Genomic DNA, 12,672 nt, shown 5'->3' with positions numbered 1-12,672 from the left:
AAATTTGCATACTTTTATGGACATCAAAGAAACGACGAAAATAACAAGCGCGCACGCAGAAACTTGAATTTTTTGATATACAGTTTTGTTTTTTTAATTTCAAAAACAAATTACGTTCTGTCGTGCAAAAATAAAAAACAAACATTTCCGCGCATTGTCAAAGCGCAAACTGGAAAATTACAACACCGGTGATTTGAAATGATGTAAGACGTTCAACGAGTTACGAGTGGCGGATGATTTCGATTTTTTACGGCATTGATTGATTAATTAAATTGTACGTCGAATTAAAAGGTCTCGTTGAAGAGTCAACAACATTCGTCGGCGAGACGTCGGCTTGACGTCTTACGTCTCATAGCATGTCAGATAAATTGAAGTGATTAAATGTGAAAGTATTTACGGAAGTCTCTCTCTGTCACGATCCAATATTGGACAATCATATTGAATCAATCGCGACTTCCGCGGGATTGAAAGAAAAAAAAAACGATCGAAGTAAGACGATTCTTTTCGCTCGTTTCGAGAATCGAAACTTCAATCGGACGCGTCAGGAAAACGTTTTTTTTTTTTTTTTTTACGTCGTCGTGCAAAAAAAATTCTTTTACGGTATTGATTGCGAGACTCGCGGCGAGTGACGCCGTCGGCTAATTTCGGCGTCTCGCGTCGTCACGAATTGCGCTCGGATGAATGGCGTGGCAAAACGTCACTGTACACGTACGCCCCCACGTATTCCCATACACGCACGTGTAACACTCGTCAATGAGATACGCTCACGCAAATCAGAGCCTTATACCGAAAAATCTCGTCGGAGAGATTCAACGCAATTGACCGAATCAGTCGATTAGAGAAGTCACTTGTTGACGTTGAATTTTTGGCGAATCGCAGAAAAGAGGTAATTCGCAATGAACCTGAACAACAATCAGATATATGCGTTTTTTAATCAGTTTTGACTTAATTGATACAACAGGTGACTTTTTAGCTTTACGCGATCGCGTTGCTCAACATTGCGCGCGTTTCAAAAACGTTCGAAGCATTCGTCTGAGAATTTTCATTATCGCGCGACAATACGCCCGCTTAAAAAAAAGTGCGCGATGTCGCATTATAGAACACAAAAAACGACGAGAGGACATAAAAGACACACAGATCACGACCAACCGGACCGTCGAGGTTGCTCGAAGTGTGTCAATGTCAGAGTACGCGCTTGTGTACTCTCCTCCGGGGGAGAGAGGAGAACGATGCGACGAGAGAGAGAGAAAGAGACGTTCTCTAGCGCGACGCGGACTTCCTCCTCTCGTTTCTGAAATGTGTTGACGAAACGACAGCTGTGCCCCACCGTACTAGCGAGGACTTGGACGTGTGACGTCACGTGTCCGTGGGGGTTTCGCCAATCGATAAAAGGAGCGTCGCGACGGCTCCTAATATGGATCGAAGATAAAGGCCTCATAGTACGCGCGCTTTCCGATCGATCTTACCTGTAATTGTCCGGAATTCCACAATACGCAGATCATGAAAAAAAAAAAAAAAAAAAATGATATCATCTCGAATCAAAATCTCACGATGGATCTCGTTGCCGTTCGGGCAAGCTGGCAGAAATAAATTTCTGTGTCTCATCGAAAGAGAGTGCAGCGAGAATTGTTTCTCTTTCGACATATTGTGCGGCTTTCTATCTCATTTCTGCGTCTATTTTATAGTCCGTTGTTTTTCTAGGTTTTTTTTTTTTTTGATTTAAATTAAATCTCTCTAGCGTACTGTAAGTAGTAGCGTACGTGGATATTGCACGTAACGTAACCACACGGCAGGATCATATCGCGAGGCTATACGCACCGCGAGTCTCTTACGTCTCAGACCGGTTGGTGTCACGTTACGTTTTGCAGGTTTGCACAGGACACTCGTCGTCAAAGTGTATCGATCCGGGAAACAGTTTGTGTCCACGCGATCTCTGTTCACGATACAAACAAAAAAAGAATTCGACAAAATAATCTTTCTGCCGTCGTCGCGATACGAGACGCAAAATATTGTCGTTAATTAAAAGCAATCCGAAGACCAAACTCAACGCACGTGAGTCTCACGTACAATGATATCACCGAATGACGTCACAGCGCGTTAACCTCACGTTATAAGTCTCGTCCGTCTTGTGCACACGCGAAATTATCGTGCGCGGACAAGAAGTAACAATCTCTTGATGACGTTGTTAAAATGTTCAGAAAATTGTATCTTGCATTTGTAAAAAAAAATCATTCAAATATATTTTATACTCCAAATGAAACCCATCGCGCATCTGTGTGATGGGTTTTATATATTTAAAAACAAATGCAATAAATAATCAATAAATGTATCAGAAAAACGAAGTTAAACAGAGATATTTTTACCGCTCGAAAGAGTTCAAGGTGATGAGAGTTCGCGTCGCATTTTCACACACATCCAGAGTTTATCGCGCGACGCGGAAATTTCGCGAGGCAACGGAAGAAGATTCCTCATCCCCCGCAGTTCCTCCTCCAGCGACATTGAATCGCGAAGGAACCGAACGGAGGTATCGAACGAGAGAGAAAGAGAGAGAGAGAGAGAGAATTCCTTCCGACGCGCGCGGCCTCGGATACTCCGCGGCTGTCTCGAATTTTGCCGGCTAATAATAGCTCTCGGTGGCGCGCATACCAAGGAAGAGCTACTACCTTTTCGACGACGTCAGTTGTGCTTGTTTTCCCCGTCGGACTATGAATATAATTTGTTCAATGTCACAAATGCAACCCGGCGTGGTTCCGAAACACACGCACACATCGGCGAGAGAAGCGAGGAATTTAATTTAGCGGCGCGCGCGATATGTCGCAAGCGCGGGGATGTGTGATGTGATGTTGCAACTGATCTCCGCTGGAGAATTTAAAAAACATTTCTTTATTTTCTTGGCTTAATTCAATGCACATTTTTTTCAATTCCACGTTAATTTTTTTCCAAAGCACGTCAGATATCTTCGTGGAATTGCGCGCGCGATTGTCACCGTAATTATTTGTATCGCGGTTCAACTTCCGATCGGCTACTCGTTAATCTCCATATACATTGACTTATGCACGCACCAATGTCAGTGCCGCGAATAGACTTGCACGTAACGCGATGACAGATGGCTGTGCGAATAAAAAAAAAATTGATTGTGCAAGAGTTATACATTTTACCTTTTACAGTTTTCTTCGCGCATCGCTTCATTACTCATTTTTATACAAACCCATAAATCAACGTTTTTTTTTCTTTTTTTTAACAAAAAGAAATTGAGAAATGAAAAATTAAGTAAACAACCGCACGATTTATCTCAATTAAATTTGCATCTTCGCTTTACAGAAATCAACGTATATCTTTCAATTAACATAAAATATAGTTTCTTCCTTTTAAATGACAACACAAAATACATTAAGTAAAAATAATCTTAAGTAAATATATAAATAAATAAATTATGCAAAATATTTTTTTGACAAACATATATCGATGTTTATCACAGATCGACAAGTGTGTTTTTGACGTTACCATCTGAGTTTGGTTTGACGTTTCGTACTTTAGCCGCGATATCTTTTCGAGGGAGTTAGTGTACGGTAAATTTAATTATTTTTTTGTTACTTTCCACGAGCGCACACCAGAGATGCCAGTTCGTGGACTTAGTAAGCATTCAGCATCAAGTGGAGGGGATACGCACACAGGCGACAGCCGTGTCCGTGTGGTTGGCCAACCATTGGCCGAAGCGCCGAGCGCACACGGACACGGTTGTCGCCTGTGTGCGTATCCCCTCCACTTGATGCTGAATGCTTACTAAGTCCACGAACTGGCATCTCTGGCGCACACACGTTGAACGTTTCAATATGAAAACTAAAGCGAAAAATATTGCAAATAATAATAAAGAACGCGAAAAAGGAGATAAAAATGAGCAAGCTAAACAGCCGTTTGACAAGAAGAAATACAGAATGAAAAAATACAGCAATAAATACAGAAGTACGTACATCATACATACCATGTTGCTATAGGTTAAGTTTTTAGCTTTATTCAAAAACACTTGTCTTCGTGCTCTAGTTAATAAATGGGAAGTACAGAGGAAAGAGACTATGCTACGCGCGCTTCGAAAAGAGATGAAGAACGATCCGAAGAATCCAGGCGAAAAGTCAGCAGATTTGAATATCATCTCAAAGAACGCAAATAACACAACAAGGTACACACAACAACATTTATCAATTCCAATTACTCTCGACATTAATTCTGAGATATCAAGTGAATATATATATATATTTTGTTCAATTTTCTAACAGCAAACCAAAGAAAAAGAGCTACGCCTTTGAGAAGGTTAAACAAGAATTGAAGCAGAAGCAAGAGGAAAAGGCCAGAAGGAGGGAAGAGGCCAATCAGAGGAAGGCTGAACGAGAAGAAGCCTTGAAAAAATACAGGGAAAAGAAAAAGAATAATTTTAAAGTGCTGTCAAAGAAGACAAGAAAAGGACAGCCCGTTATGAAGGGCAGACTACAGTTGCTGGCGGAAAAAATACAAAATTTGACAAGATAAAAGTTTTTACTTGCATCTGTGGTCTTTGATCAAGTTGAGAGTAAGAAGATACAACGGTGTGATGTAATTCAACACCAGTGTTCAGAGAAAAATTGTTATTTATATAATTGTTATATATTGTTGCTTTTTGCTGCGTACAACGTATGTAGACATCGCAGTAGTTACGATTCTTCGATTTTAAATATAACAAACTTCGTATTCTTCTTACTTATCAATTCGATTTTTACGAAAAAAAGGTTGATTTTGACAAAAAAAAATAGAATAAATTTATTTCTGTGTCTACAGTCACAATTCTAATAAATGTTTTTTTCCACATGAAGTTGGCGTTTTTTTATCAGTAAACTTCATGCGAATGAAAAGGCATTTATTTGCTGTAATATAGCTTCTCGAAATCGAAAAATACGTTCTTCCGAATAAAATGAGATTTTCGTCATAGAGCGCAATTTCAATTTACCTTTACAAAACACGGATTTCTTCGTCATAATGTTTATTCCGAAGCACACGAACCTCTTCCTCTCCCCGCCTCCTCCTTCCGAAGAATTCAATCGCGCGTACGTTCACGGATGAACGAAGACGACGCCGCAGCCGCCGCGGGCGGCATCGCAACGTGCCCTTTCGCGGCGATCAATCGGTGAGAGCCGCGGCGCGGCGCGGAAGAGAGCGCGCGTTCGAAATATGAAATTCCACGCGCCAGCGTGGATCGCGCGTGCGCGCTGGCATTTCGACGAGCGGCCGTCGTCCGTCAGCGGCGAGCCAGTCGACGGTTGCAAATGGCGACAGCCACGAAGTCTCCTGCACGGGCTCGCGAATAGTTCCACGCCTACCGTGAGCCCCGCGACCGTGCCGTGCGCGAACGCAACCCCCCCGAATTCAGATACGGTATGTGTGTGTGTCGCACGGCGGTGCGTAACCGGCGATTTCGCCGCGAATTCGCGGATATCTTATCCACGCGGATGTGCACAACGCGATCTTGATTTTTTTATCTGCGCGCCCGTGCCTCCTCTCGACGACCCGGGCACGTCGGCACGACGAAAGGAAAAACCGCGTCGTCGTGCTATCTGTCTCGAAAACGCTCTTTTCGGCCCTTCCCCTCCCCCTCTCTTCCCTCGGGTTCGATCGATACGTCACGATCCATCGTGTGCAGGTTTCTTCGTCGGGTTTTTTCCCCGTCGAGATCCGTGACAGGGAATCGCGACAATCGACGTGCCGTCTCTTCTCTCTCCCTATCTCTCTCTCTCTCTCTCGCTAACCGAGAGAAGACCGTACGTGTGTTTGCGCGCCGCGCGCTGTCAAAAAATTGCCGAGTGTCGGAAAATCGGCGATGTGCAACATACAAATAATTTAACACAGTCCGCCGCTGCCGCGCCGTGTGCGGCATATCGCGAGAGAGATTGTAATCGCCCGGTGGCTCGCGCTTCGTGTCTCGCGCGCGACGAGCCATCGTCGTCGTCGAACGAGCTTAATCACGACGGTCAATTATCGTAGCTTCTTCGTTGGTCCGCTTCGGAATGTCGAGATCCGGCGGAGTCTCGAACTTTACTCTCTCTCTCGAGCTGAGTTGTCACGACGAAAGCGCGATACGTGAGCCTTCCGCGATAGCGCGCGTCTCTCCCACACGAGAAATGAAAAAAAAAAATGGAAAAACTGGTTTTTTTTTTTTAGATGGGAAAAACGGCACGCGTACGAGGAATGCGCGAGATTTGAGAAATATGCGAGACACGCGTTAATTCGTCGTTGCGTCATGTCGTTTTTCGATGTGCGTGCGCGAAACAAACAACTCGTTGCAGAGTGCGCGTTGGTTACACGCACGTCTGCGTCGGGAAAAACGTGTGCACATCTCGCAGAAGAGAGGAGATCCGCACCGTCCGTACAATATTTTCTCACACAGAGCTTCGGTTTTTTTTTTTTTTATTCGCAGGTAGTCGTTAAGGGAAACAAGGCATGATGCCGGCTGTCCGTGGAGATGGTATGCGTGGACTGGCGGTGTTCATTTCAGATATCAGAAATTGTAAGTGAACGCAATCTCTCGCACACAACGTTTCTGTGTTTCTATTTCTATGTAAATTAGAACGTTTACATATTATTTCGAATTGTCGCACGTTCGTCGTTCGTACGTTTGTTATCATGTGTAATTCGGTCTGTGTATTCGCAAACCATTGATGACATTTCGCTCGATTATTGGTGTGTCATTGAAACTGAAAACAGCATGCGAAGTGTTTTAATATACAGGAGAAAGGGGGCGGAGTTTTGATACGAGCTTATCGTTCTGATAGACTGACTTGACTCTCAAACACATCAATCTGCGATATATTAGCACAATTAACCATAGACTTGTGTTAAAAATCGAGACACACGTCGTTACGTAAGATATTTTTAAAGGAAAAACATGTAGTAATTACGCACGTTCATCATATTTCTTGCTCATATTATCTCTATTGTTGTTTTTTTTTTTTTTTTTTTTTAATAATTGTGTATTAGGCAAAAAAGAACTTAGTAGGCAAATATGTGGTGTACAGATAAGAGAGAGAGAGATCCTTGATATCGTGCCAATTGGTGCATTGCCATTATGTTTTGCATTCGATGTGTCTTATTAATTTGTTATTTATTAAGTGAAAATTTTTTTGCGCGAGATACAAGGCACACGAGAATAAAAATAAATGCATGTTAAACACAGATGATTTTCTCTCTTACATGTCTCTCTTGTTTTACGTCAAAATGAATGTGATTGAATTAATTTTTTCAATGTGTGGAAGTTGTTGCTGAAAATAATACGCCAATATTATTTAGGCAAAAGTAAAGAAGCGGAAATTAAGAGGATTAACAAGGAACTAGCAAATATCCGCAGTAAATTTAAAGGAGATAAAACGCTCGACGGGTATCAGAAAAAGAAATATGTGTGCAAGTTGCTGTTCATTTTCCTTCTTGGCCACGATATTGACTTCGGGCACATGGAGGCTGTTAACTTGCTCTCATCGAACAAATATTCGGAAAAACAAATTGTAAGTATATTTGTCATTTGTTTGTTTGTTTTGTTTTTTTTTTTTTTTTAAAGGTAATACATAATGGGAAACGTGCATCGAACATATCAAGAAATTGTTTTTTTTTTTTTTATATTCGTTTCAGGGTTATCTTTTCATCTCGGTGTTGGTAAACACCAACAGCGATCTAATTAAACTGATCATACAGAGTATAAAAAATGATCTTGGATCGCGCAATCCGGTTCATGTCAACTTGGCCTTGCAATGCATCGCCAATATCGGTAGCAAGGAAATGGCCGAAGCCTTCGGTAACGAAATTCCAAAATTACTTGTCTCAGGGTACGATATTCAAAATTCACTGCTATACCGATTTCATATGAGTCTTGCAGATAGTTTATATATCGAATTTGTATTTCCAAAACAATATTTAGAGATACCATAGATGTTGTAAAACAGAGTGCCGCGCTATGTCTGTTGCGGTTACTGCGAACCGCTCCCGATGTTGTACCCGGTGGCGAGTGGACGTCGCGCATAGTTCATCTGTTGAACGATCAACATCTGGGTGTTGTGACGGCCGCGGCGTCACTCATAGACGCTCTCGTGAAGAGAAATCCCGACGAATACAAGGGCTGCGTCAGTCTTGCAGTTTCGAGATTAAGTAGAGTACGTTGTCAAAATACGTATATCAACCGTGCGTAACAGCAAGTAAATTATTTTTCTTTAAACGTGTGTTACTTTTATACGTTTGTAGATCGTCACGTCGAGTTATACAGATCTGCAGGATTACACGTATTACTTCGTGCCCGCGCCGTGGTTATCCGTCAAGTTGCTGCGTTTGCTGCAGAACTACACACCACCAGGTAATTTATTTATAGACTACTCCTGCATATATTTAGAAACGCAATAAATAGCGTACATTGTTTACACGAAATTTGCTTCGACAGCTGAGGATCCGGGTGTAAGGGGCCGTTTAAACGAGTGTCTAGAAACTATATTGAACAAAGCTCAAGAACCACCAAAGTCGAAGAAAGTTCAGCATTCGAATGCGAAGAATGCTGTGCTCTTTGAAGCCATTAGTTTAATTATTCATAACGATAGCGAGCCAAATCTTCTGGTGCGAGCGTGCAATCAGCTCGGCCAATTCTTGTCGAATCGCGAGACCAATTTGCGATACCTGGCACTCGAGTCGATGTGCCACTTGGCCACTTCGGAGTTCTCGCACGAGGCCGTGAAGAAACATCAAGAAGTAGTAATACTGTCGATGAAGATGGAAAAGGACGTGTCCGTGAGACAGCAAGCGGTAGATCTCCTGTACGCCATGTGCGATAAGACCAACGCCGAGGAAATAGTTCAGGAAATGCTCAACTATCTGGAAACTGCGGATTACTCGATCAGAGAAGAGATGGTTCTCAAAGTAGCTATTCTGGCTGAGAAATACGCAACTGATTACACTTGGTACGTGGACGTTATTCTGAACTTAATCAGGATAGCGGGCGATTACGTTTCCGAAGAGGTTTGGTATCGAGTCATTCAAATTGTCATCAATCGGGACGACGTTCAAGGTTACGCCGCGAAAACCGTCTTTGAGGTAAAATTATATCATTCTCGTTTCGTAAAAGAAATAAAAATATTTAATTTTGTGTACATTGTTCGTTCGTCGTAGGCGTTACAAGCGCCTGCTTGTCACGAAAACATGGTTAAAGTCGGTGGTTACATACTTGGCGAGTTCGGTAACTTGATCGCTGGCGATCAACGATCGTCCCCAGCTGTCCAGTTTCAACTACTACATTCCAAAGTAAGCACTTCTCCTTGCAAGATTCTCCGTGCAAACTTTCGTATTTATCGAGCAGAACTCTGTAACGGAATCGATATGTTTACAGTATCATTTATGCTCTCCCATGACACGGGCGTTGCTGCTCTCGACTTACATAAAGTTCGTCAATCTGTTCCCGGAGATTCGTAGTCAAATACAAGACGTCTTCAGGCAGCACAACAATCTACGCAGTGCAGACGCCGAGCTGCAGCAGAGAGCGTCGGAATATCTACAATTGAGCATTATTGCCTCAACTGATGTTTTGGTACTTGATATGACAACAATTGAATTAAATTGAACGATTATATACGTGAGACACTCGTGACTGCAAACGCGACATTAAACTTGTCTTGTGTTGTAGGCGACTGTGTTGGAAGAAATGCCGGCGTTCCCCGAGCGAGAATCGTCCATTCTCGCGGTTCTCAAAAAGAAAAAACCCGGTCGCGTGCCGGAAAACGAAATCAGAGAAAGCAAGAGCCCGGCGCCAAACGCGGCGAATCATCACGCTGATGGTCCCGCCACCGTCACATCCGTTACGGTTAATAACACTTCCGCCGATCTGCTGGGACTGTCGACTCCACCTTCCTCACAACCATCCAGCAACACGGGTGTGCTGCTCGATGTATTGGGTGATATTTACAACATGCCAAACAAAGTCGGTGCTACCAACGGTACTCAAAACACATACAATCCCAAAAAGTAAGGAGCTACACGTTGCGCATTCAGCTTTTTGAACGCGCCGATTCAAGAAGCGACACTCGAACGGCGCTTAAGCATCGTCCCAATTTGTTTTTGTTTCTTAGATTCGTCTGTAAGAACAACGGTGTACTGTTCGAGAACGATCTGATACAAATCGGCGTGAAATCGGAGTTCAGACAGAATCTTGGACGCGTGGGTCTTTTCTACGGGAACAAGACGCAATACGCGCTGCACAGTTTTCAACCGCAGCTGTCTTGGTCCGACGAGAATCAAGCGAAATTAGCCGTACAAGTGAAACCTGTTGATCCCGTATTGGAAGCCGGTGCTCAGATCCAGCAAATGATCAACGCGGAATGTATCGATGACTACAACGGTACGTGCGTTCTTTCTTCGACGTGTCTAATCTCAACAAAACGATACGAAGTATCGCGTATTTGTTATCGTATTCATTACTCATAACATTTTTTTTTGTTTACAGATTCGCCGAGTATGCTTATCTCCTTTATTTACAACAATGTGCCACAGAAAATAACCATGAAGTTACCATTAACAATCAACAAGTTCTTCGAGCCGACGGAGATGAACGGGGAATCGTTCTTCGCGAGATGGAAAAATCTCGGCGGGTACGTAAAAAAAAAAAAATGAAAAAATGAAAAAAAATACGTCCTTCGAAAATAGACGCGAGGTCGGTTCTTTTTTTGCTTTGAGCTCGACTTTTTTTCTTATCACGTATTGCATTCTCATCTTCAGGGCGAATCAACAACGTTCGCAGAAAATTTTCAAAGCGCAACAACCAATGGACCTGGCACAGGTGCGCACGAAATTACAGGGATTCGGAATGCAATTGCTCGACGGCATTGACCCGAATCCGGATAACTTCGTATGCGCCGGTATTGTTCATATGAGGGCGCAGCAAGTGGGTTGCCTGTTGCGCCTCGAACCTAACAAACAAGCCCAGGTAACTTCGATACTTTCACGAATGACACTCGTCGTGCAGTTTGAATTTTTTTTAACACGACGGACTTTCTCCTGCTTGCAGATGTTCCGTTTGACAGTACGATCGAGCAAAGAGTCGATGTCGGTAGAGATCTGTGACCTGCTGGTGGACCAATTTTAAACGGCCTAGCAGGTGTAAACCATTGTCGTAAAATTAGCACCGCGCCGTGAGAAGACATATCGTCATCGAAAACAAAAAACAAAAAAAAAAAGATTGAAAGAATGTCATCTCGCGTCAAAAAGATACTGATTTGTTAAGAGATATATTTGCGTTGTACCCAAGCTTACGCTCGTAATCCTGTATTGAGATCTTTGTGTAGGTGATTTTCGAATGAATTGTACATCGGTTTTTTTTTATTTTTTTTATTTTTTTTTTTATTGAAACATCATTGATTCCAAGTATCAAGTTCCGGAACTATCAGGGAAAAAAAAAAAAACAAGATATCCATGTATAAAGCTCCGGCTATCATGCACAGTATTATCTCACGATCGAATATATATAAGATGTAAATCTGCATCTTTATTGTACGTTACAATTCACAGTCCACGAAGTCAGAGAAAAGAAAGAGAGGGAAGATGTTGGTTACGTGTTATTAGAACCGAGAGACTTGTAGAGACAAGTTTTCCTCTTACGTATCGTTACGATTTATCACAGCGTGATTCGTTTCATCGACGTTCTCCAATTACGCAGTGTCATTTCCGATTAAAATTCAAACAAAAATATGTTTGATTTTTAATTTGATTTTTCGAGTTACTTCTTCTCTCCGCGATGCTGAATAAAATAAAAGTTTATTTATTACAATCTGTGGGATCACAGTATCAAAATTAAAATGCTGATTTATCGCGTATAAGCTGGTCTTTAGATTGTGAGAGATTCTCTTTCATGCTCGAACATATTGAAATATCGAGAAAAAAATCCACTTTGTGTATAGATCGTAACATCGCTGAGTCACTGTCAGATAACAGAGTAGAACATGTTTTTATGCATGTTAAATTTATCTCTTTTTTTTCTTGTTTTTTTCTTTTTTTTTTTTATTACATCATGTCGCACCTACACGTGAGTGTTTCGTTCGGATAAACGAATTGTTCTCATAATTTGCTCATTAGATCATCACGTGGATGAGAGTAGATTTGGGCACAATGGCAGTAGTTGTATAATATTAGCTGTTTATCAGATATATCCCTATATATATTTAACGGAGCTGCGAATTTATTATTTGTGTAATTAGTAGTTTTATATTTAATTGTCCTATCTTGATCTTGATTTTGAATAATTACCTTTAGATTTTTCTATATACATATATATATCGTTATACGATATATTGTATATGTATAAATCCATGGCTGGTCATTTCTACGTCTACATAGCGCGCGAGATTTCCGAAAGTTTATATGTTTACTGTTAGTATACGTCGCTAATTGAAATCTGCATGTGTCACAGGTCAACAATTTTTTGTAACTTGTTTAGGAATACGGTTTTATTATATCATCTCTCTTCAGGAATTTAAGTAAGTTGTATATTTTTTCAGTAGAACGCGCGTATAAACTTTGTACAGGTAATATATTTACCGATGTGTAGAAGTTTTTTTTTTTTTCGTGAAATGCGTTTTATAATATTAACCGATAGGGAAAGAGAGAGAAAGAAAGAGAGAGAGAGAGAGA

General features: G+C 41.7%; 2 protein-coding genes across 2 annotated transcripts; both read left to right on the top strand.

The window, feature by feature from the left end:
- Window positions 1–3,816: 3,816 nt before the first annotated feature.
- On the top strand, window positions 3,817–4,959 carry LOC109853213 (thyroid transcription factor 1-associated protein 26 homolog). The gene is made up of 3 exons (XM_020425099.1): window positions 3,817–3,963; window positions 4,042–4,177; window positions 4,275–4,959. The coding sequence occupies exons 1-3, from the start codon at window positions 3,834–3,836 to the stop codon at window positions 4,522–4,524; spliced, it is 516 nt and encodes a 171-aa protein (XP_020280688.1). The 5' UTR covers window positions 3,817–3,833; the 3' UTR covers window positions 4,525–4,959.
- Window positions 4,960–5,300: 341 nt separating this feature from the next.
- On the top strand, window positions 5,301–12,270 carry LOC109853195 (AP-2 complex subunit alpha). Its single transcript, XM_020425064.1, has 14 exons — window positions 5,301–5,403; window positions 6,443–6,532; window positions 7,312–7,523; window positions 7,648–7,841; window positions 7,934–8,165; window positions 8,254–8,362; window positions 8,447–9,090; window positions 9,166–9,297; window positions 9,383–9,580; window positions 9,677–10,014; window positions 10,119–10,387; window positions 10,493–10,637; window positions 10,765–10,972; window positions 11,054–12,270. The coding sequence occupies exons 2-14, from the start codon at window positions 6,466–6,468 to the stop codon at window positions 11,129–11,131; spliced, it is 2,826 nt and encodes a 941-aa protein (XP_020280653.1). The 5' UTR covers window positions 5,301–5,403; window positions 6,443–6,465; the 3' UTR covers window positions 11,132–12,270.
- Window positions 12,271–12,672: the final 402 nt, after the last annotated feature.

Source organism: Pseudomyrmex gracilis, unplaced genomic scaffold, assembly GCF_002006095.1.
Source record: "Pseudomyrmex gracilis isolate BER0280 unplaced genomic scaffold, ASM200609v1 scaffold_45, whole genome shotgun sequence".
In the NCBI taxonomy this organism is placed as follows: Eukaryota; Metazoa; Arthropoda; class Insecta; order Hymenoptera; family Formicidae; genus Pseudomyrmex; species Pseudomyrmex gracilis.
This window is presented reverse-complemented; position numbering and strand designations above follow the sequence as displayed.

What these genes read in the sequence shown, in the direction of transcription:
- LOC109853195 (XM_020425064.1), top strand. Translation starts at nt 6,466, where the DNA reads ATGATGCCGGCTGTCCGTGGAGATGGTATGCGTGGACTGGCGGTGTTC. An exon ending in TTCAACTACTACATTCCAAA is followed by an intron (nt 9,298 to 9,382) that starts GTAAGCACTTCT and finishes ATATGTTTACAG; the next exon opens with TATCATTTATGCTCTCCCAT. An exon ending in AACCTAACAAACAAGCCCAG is followed by an intron (nt 10,973 to 11,053) that starts GTAACTTCGATA and finishes TCCTGCTTGCAG; the next exon opens with ATGTTCCGTTTGACAGTACG.
- LOC109853213 (XM_020425099.1), top strand. Translation starts at nt 3,834, where the DNA reads ATGAAAACTAAAGCGAAAAATATTGCAAATAATAATAAAGAACGCGAA. An exon ending in ATACAGCAATAAATACAGAA is followed by an intron (nt 3,964 to 4,041) that starts GTACGTACATCA and finishes TTCGTGCTCTAG; the next exon opens with TTAATAAATGGGAAGTACAG. An exon ending in AACGCAAATAACACAACAAG is followed by an intron (nt 4,178 to 4,274) that starts GTACACACAACA and finishes ATTTTCTAACAG; the next exon opens with CAAACCAAAGAAAAAGAGCT.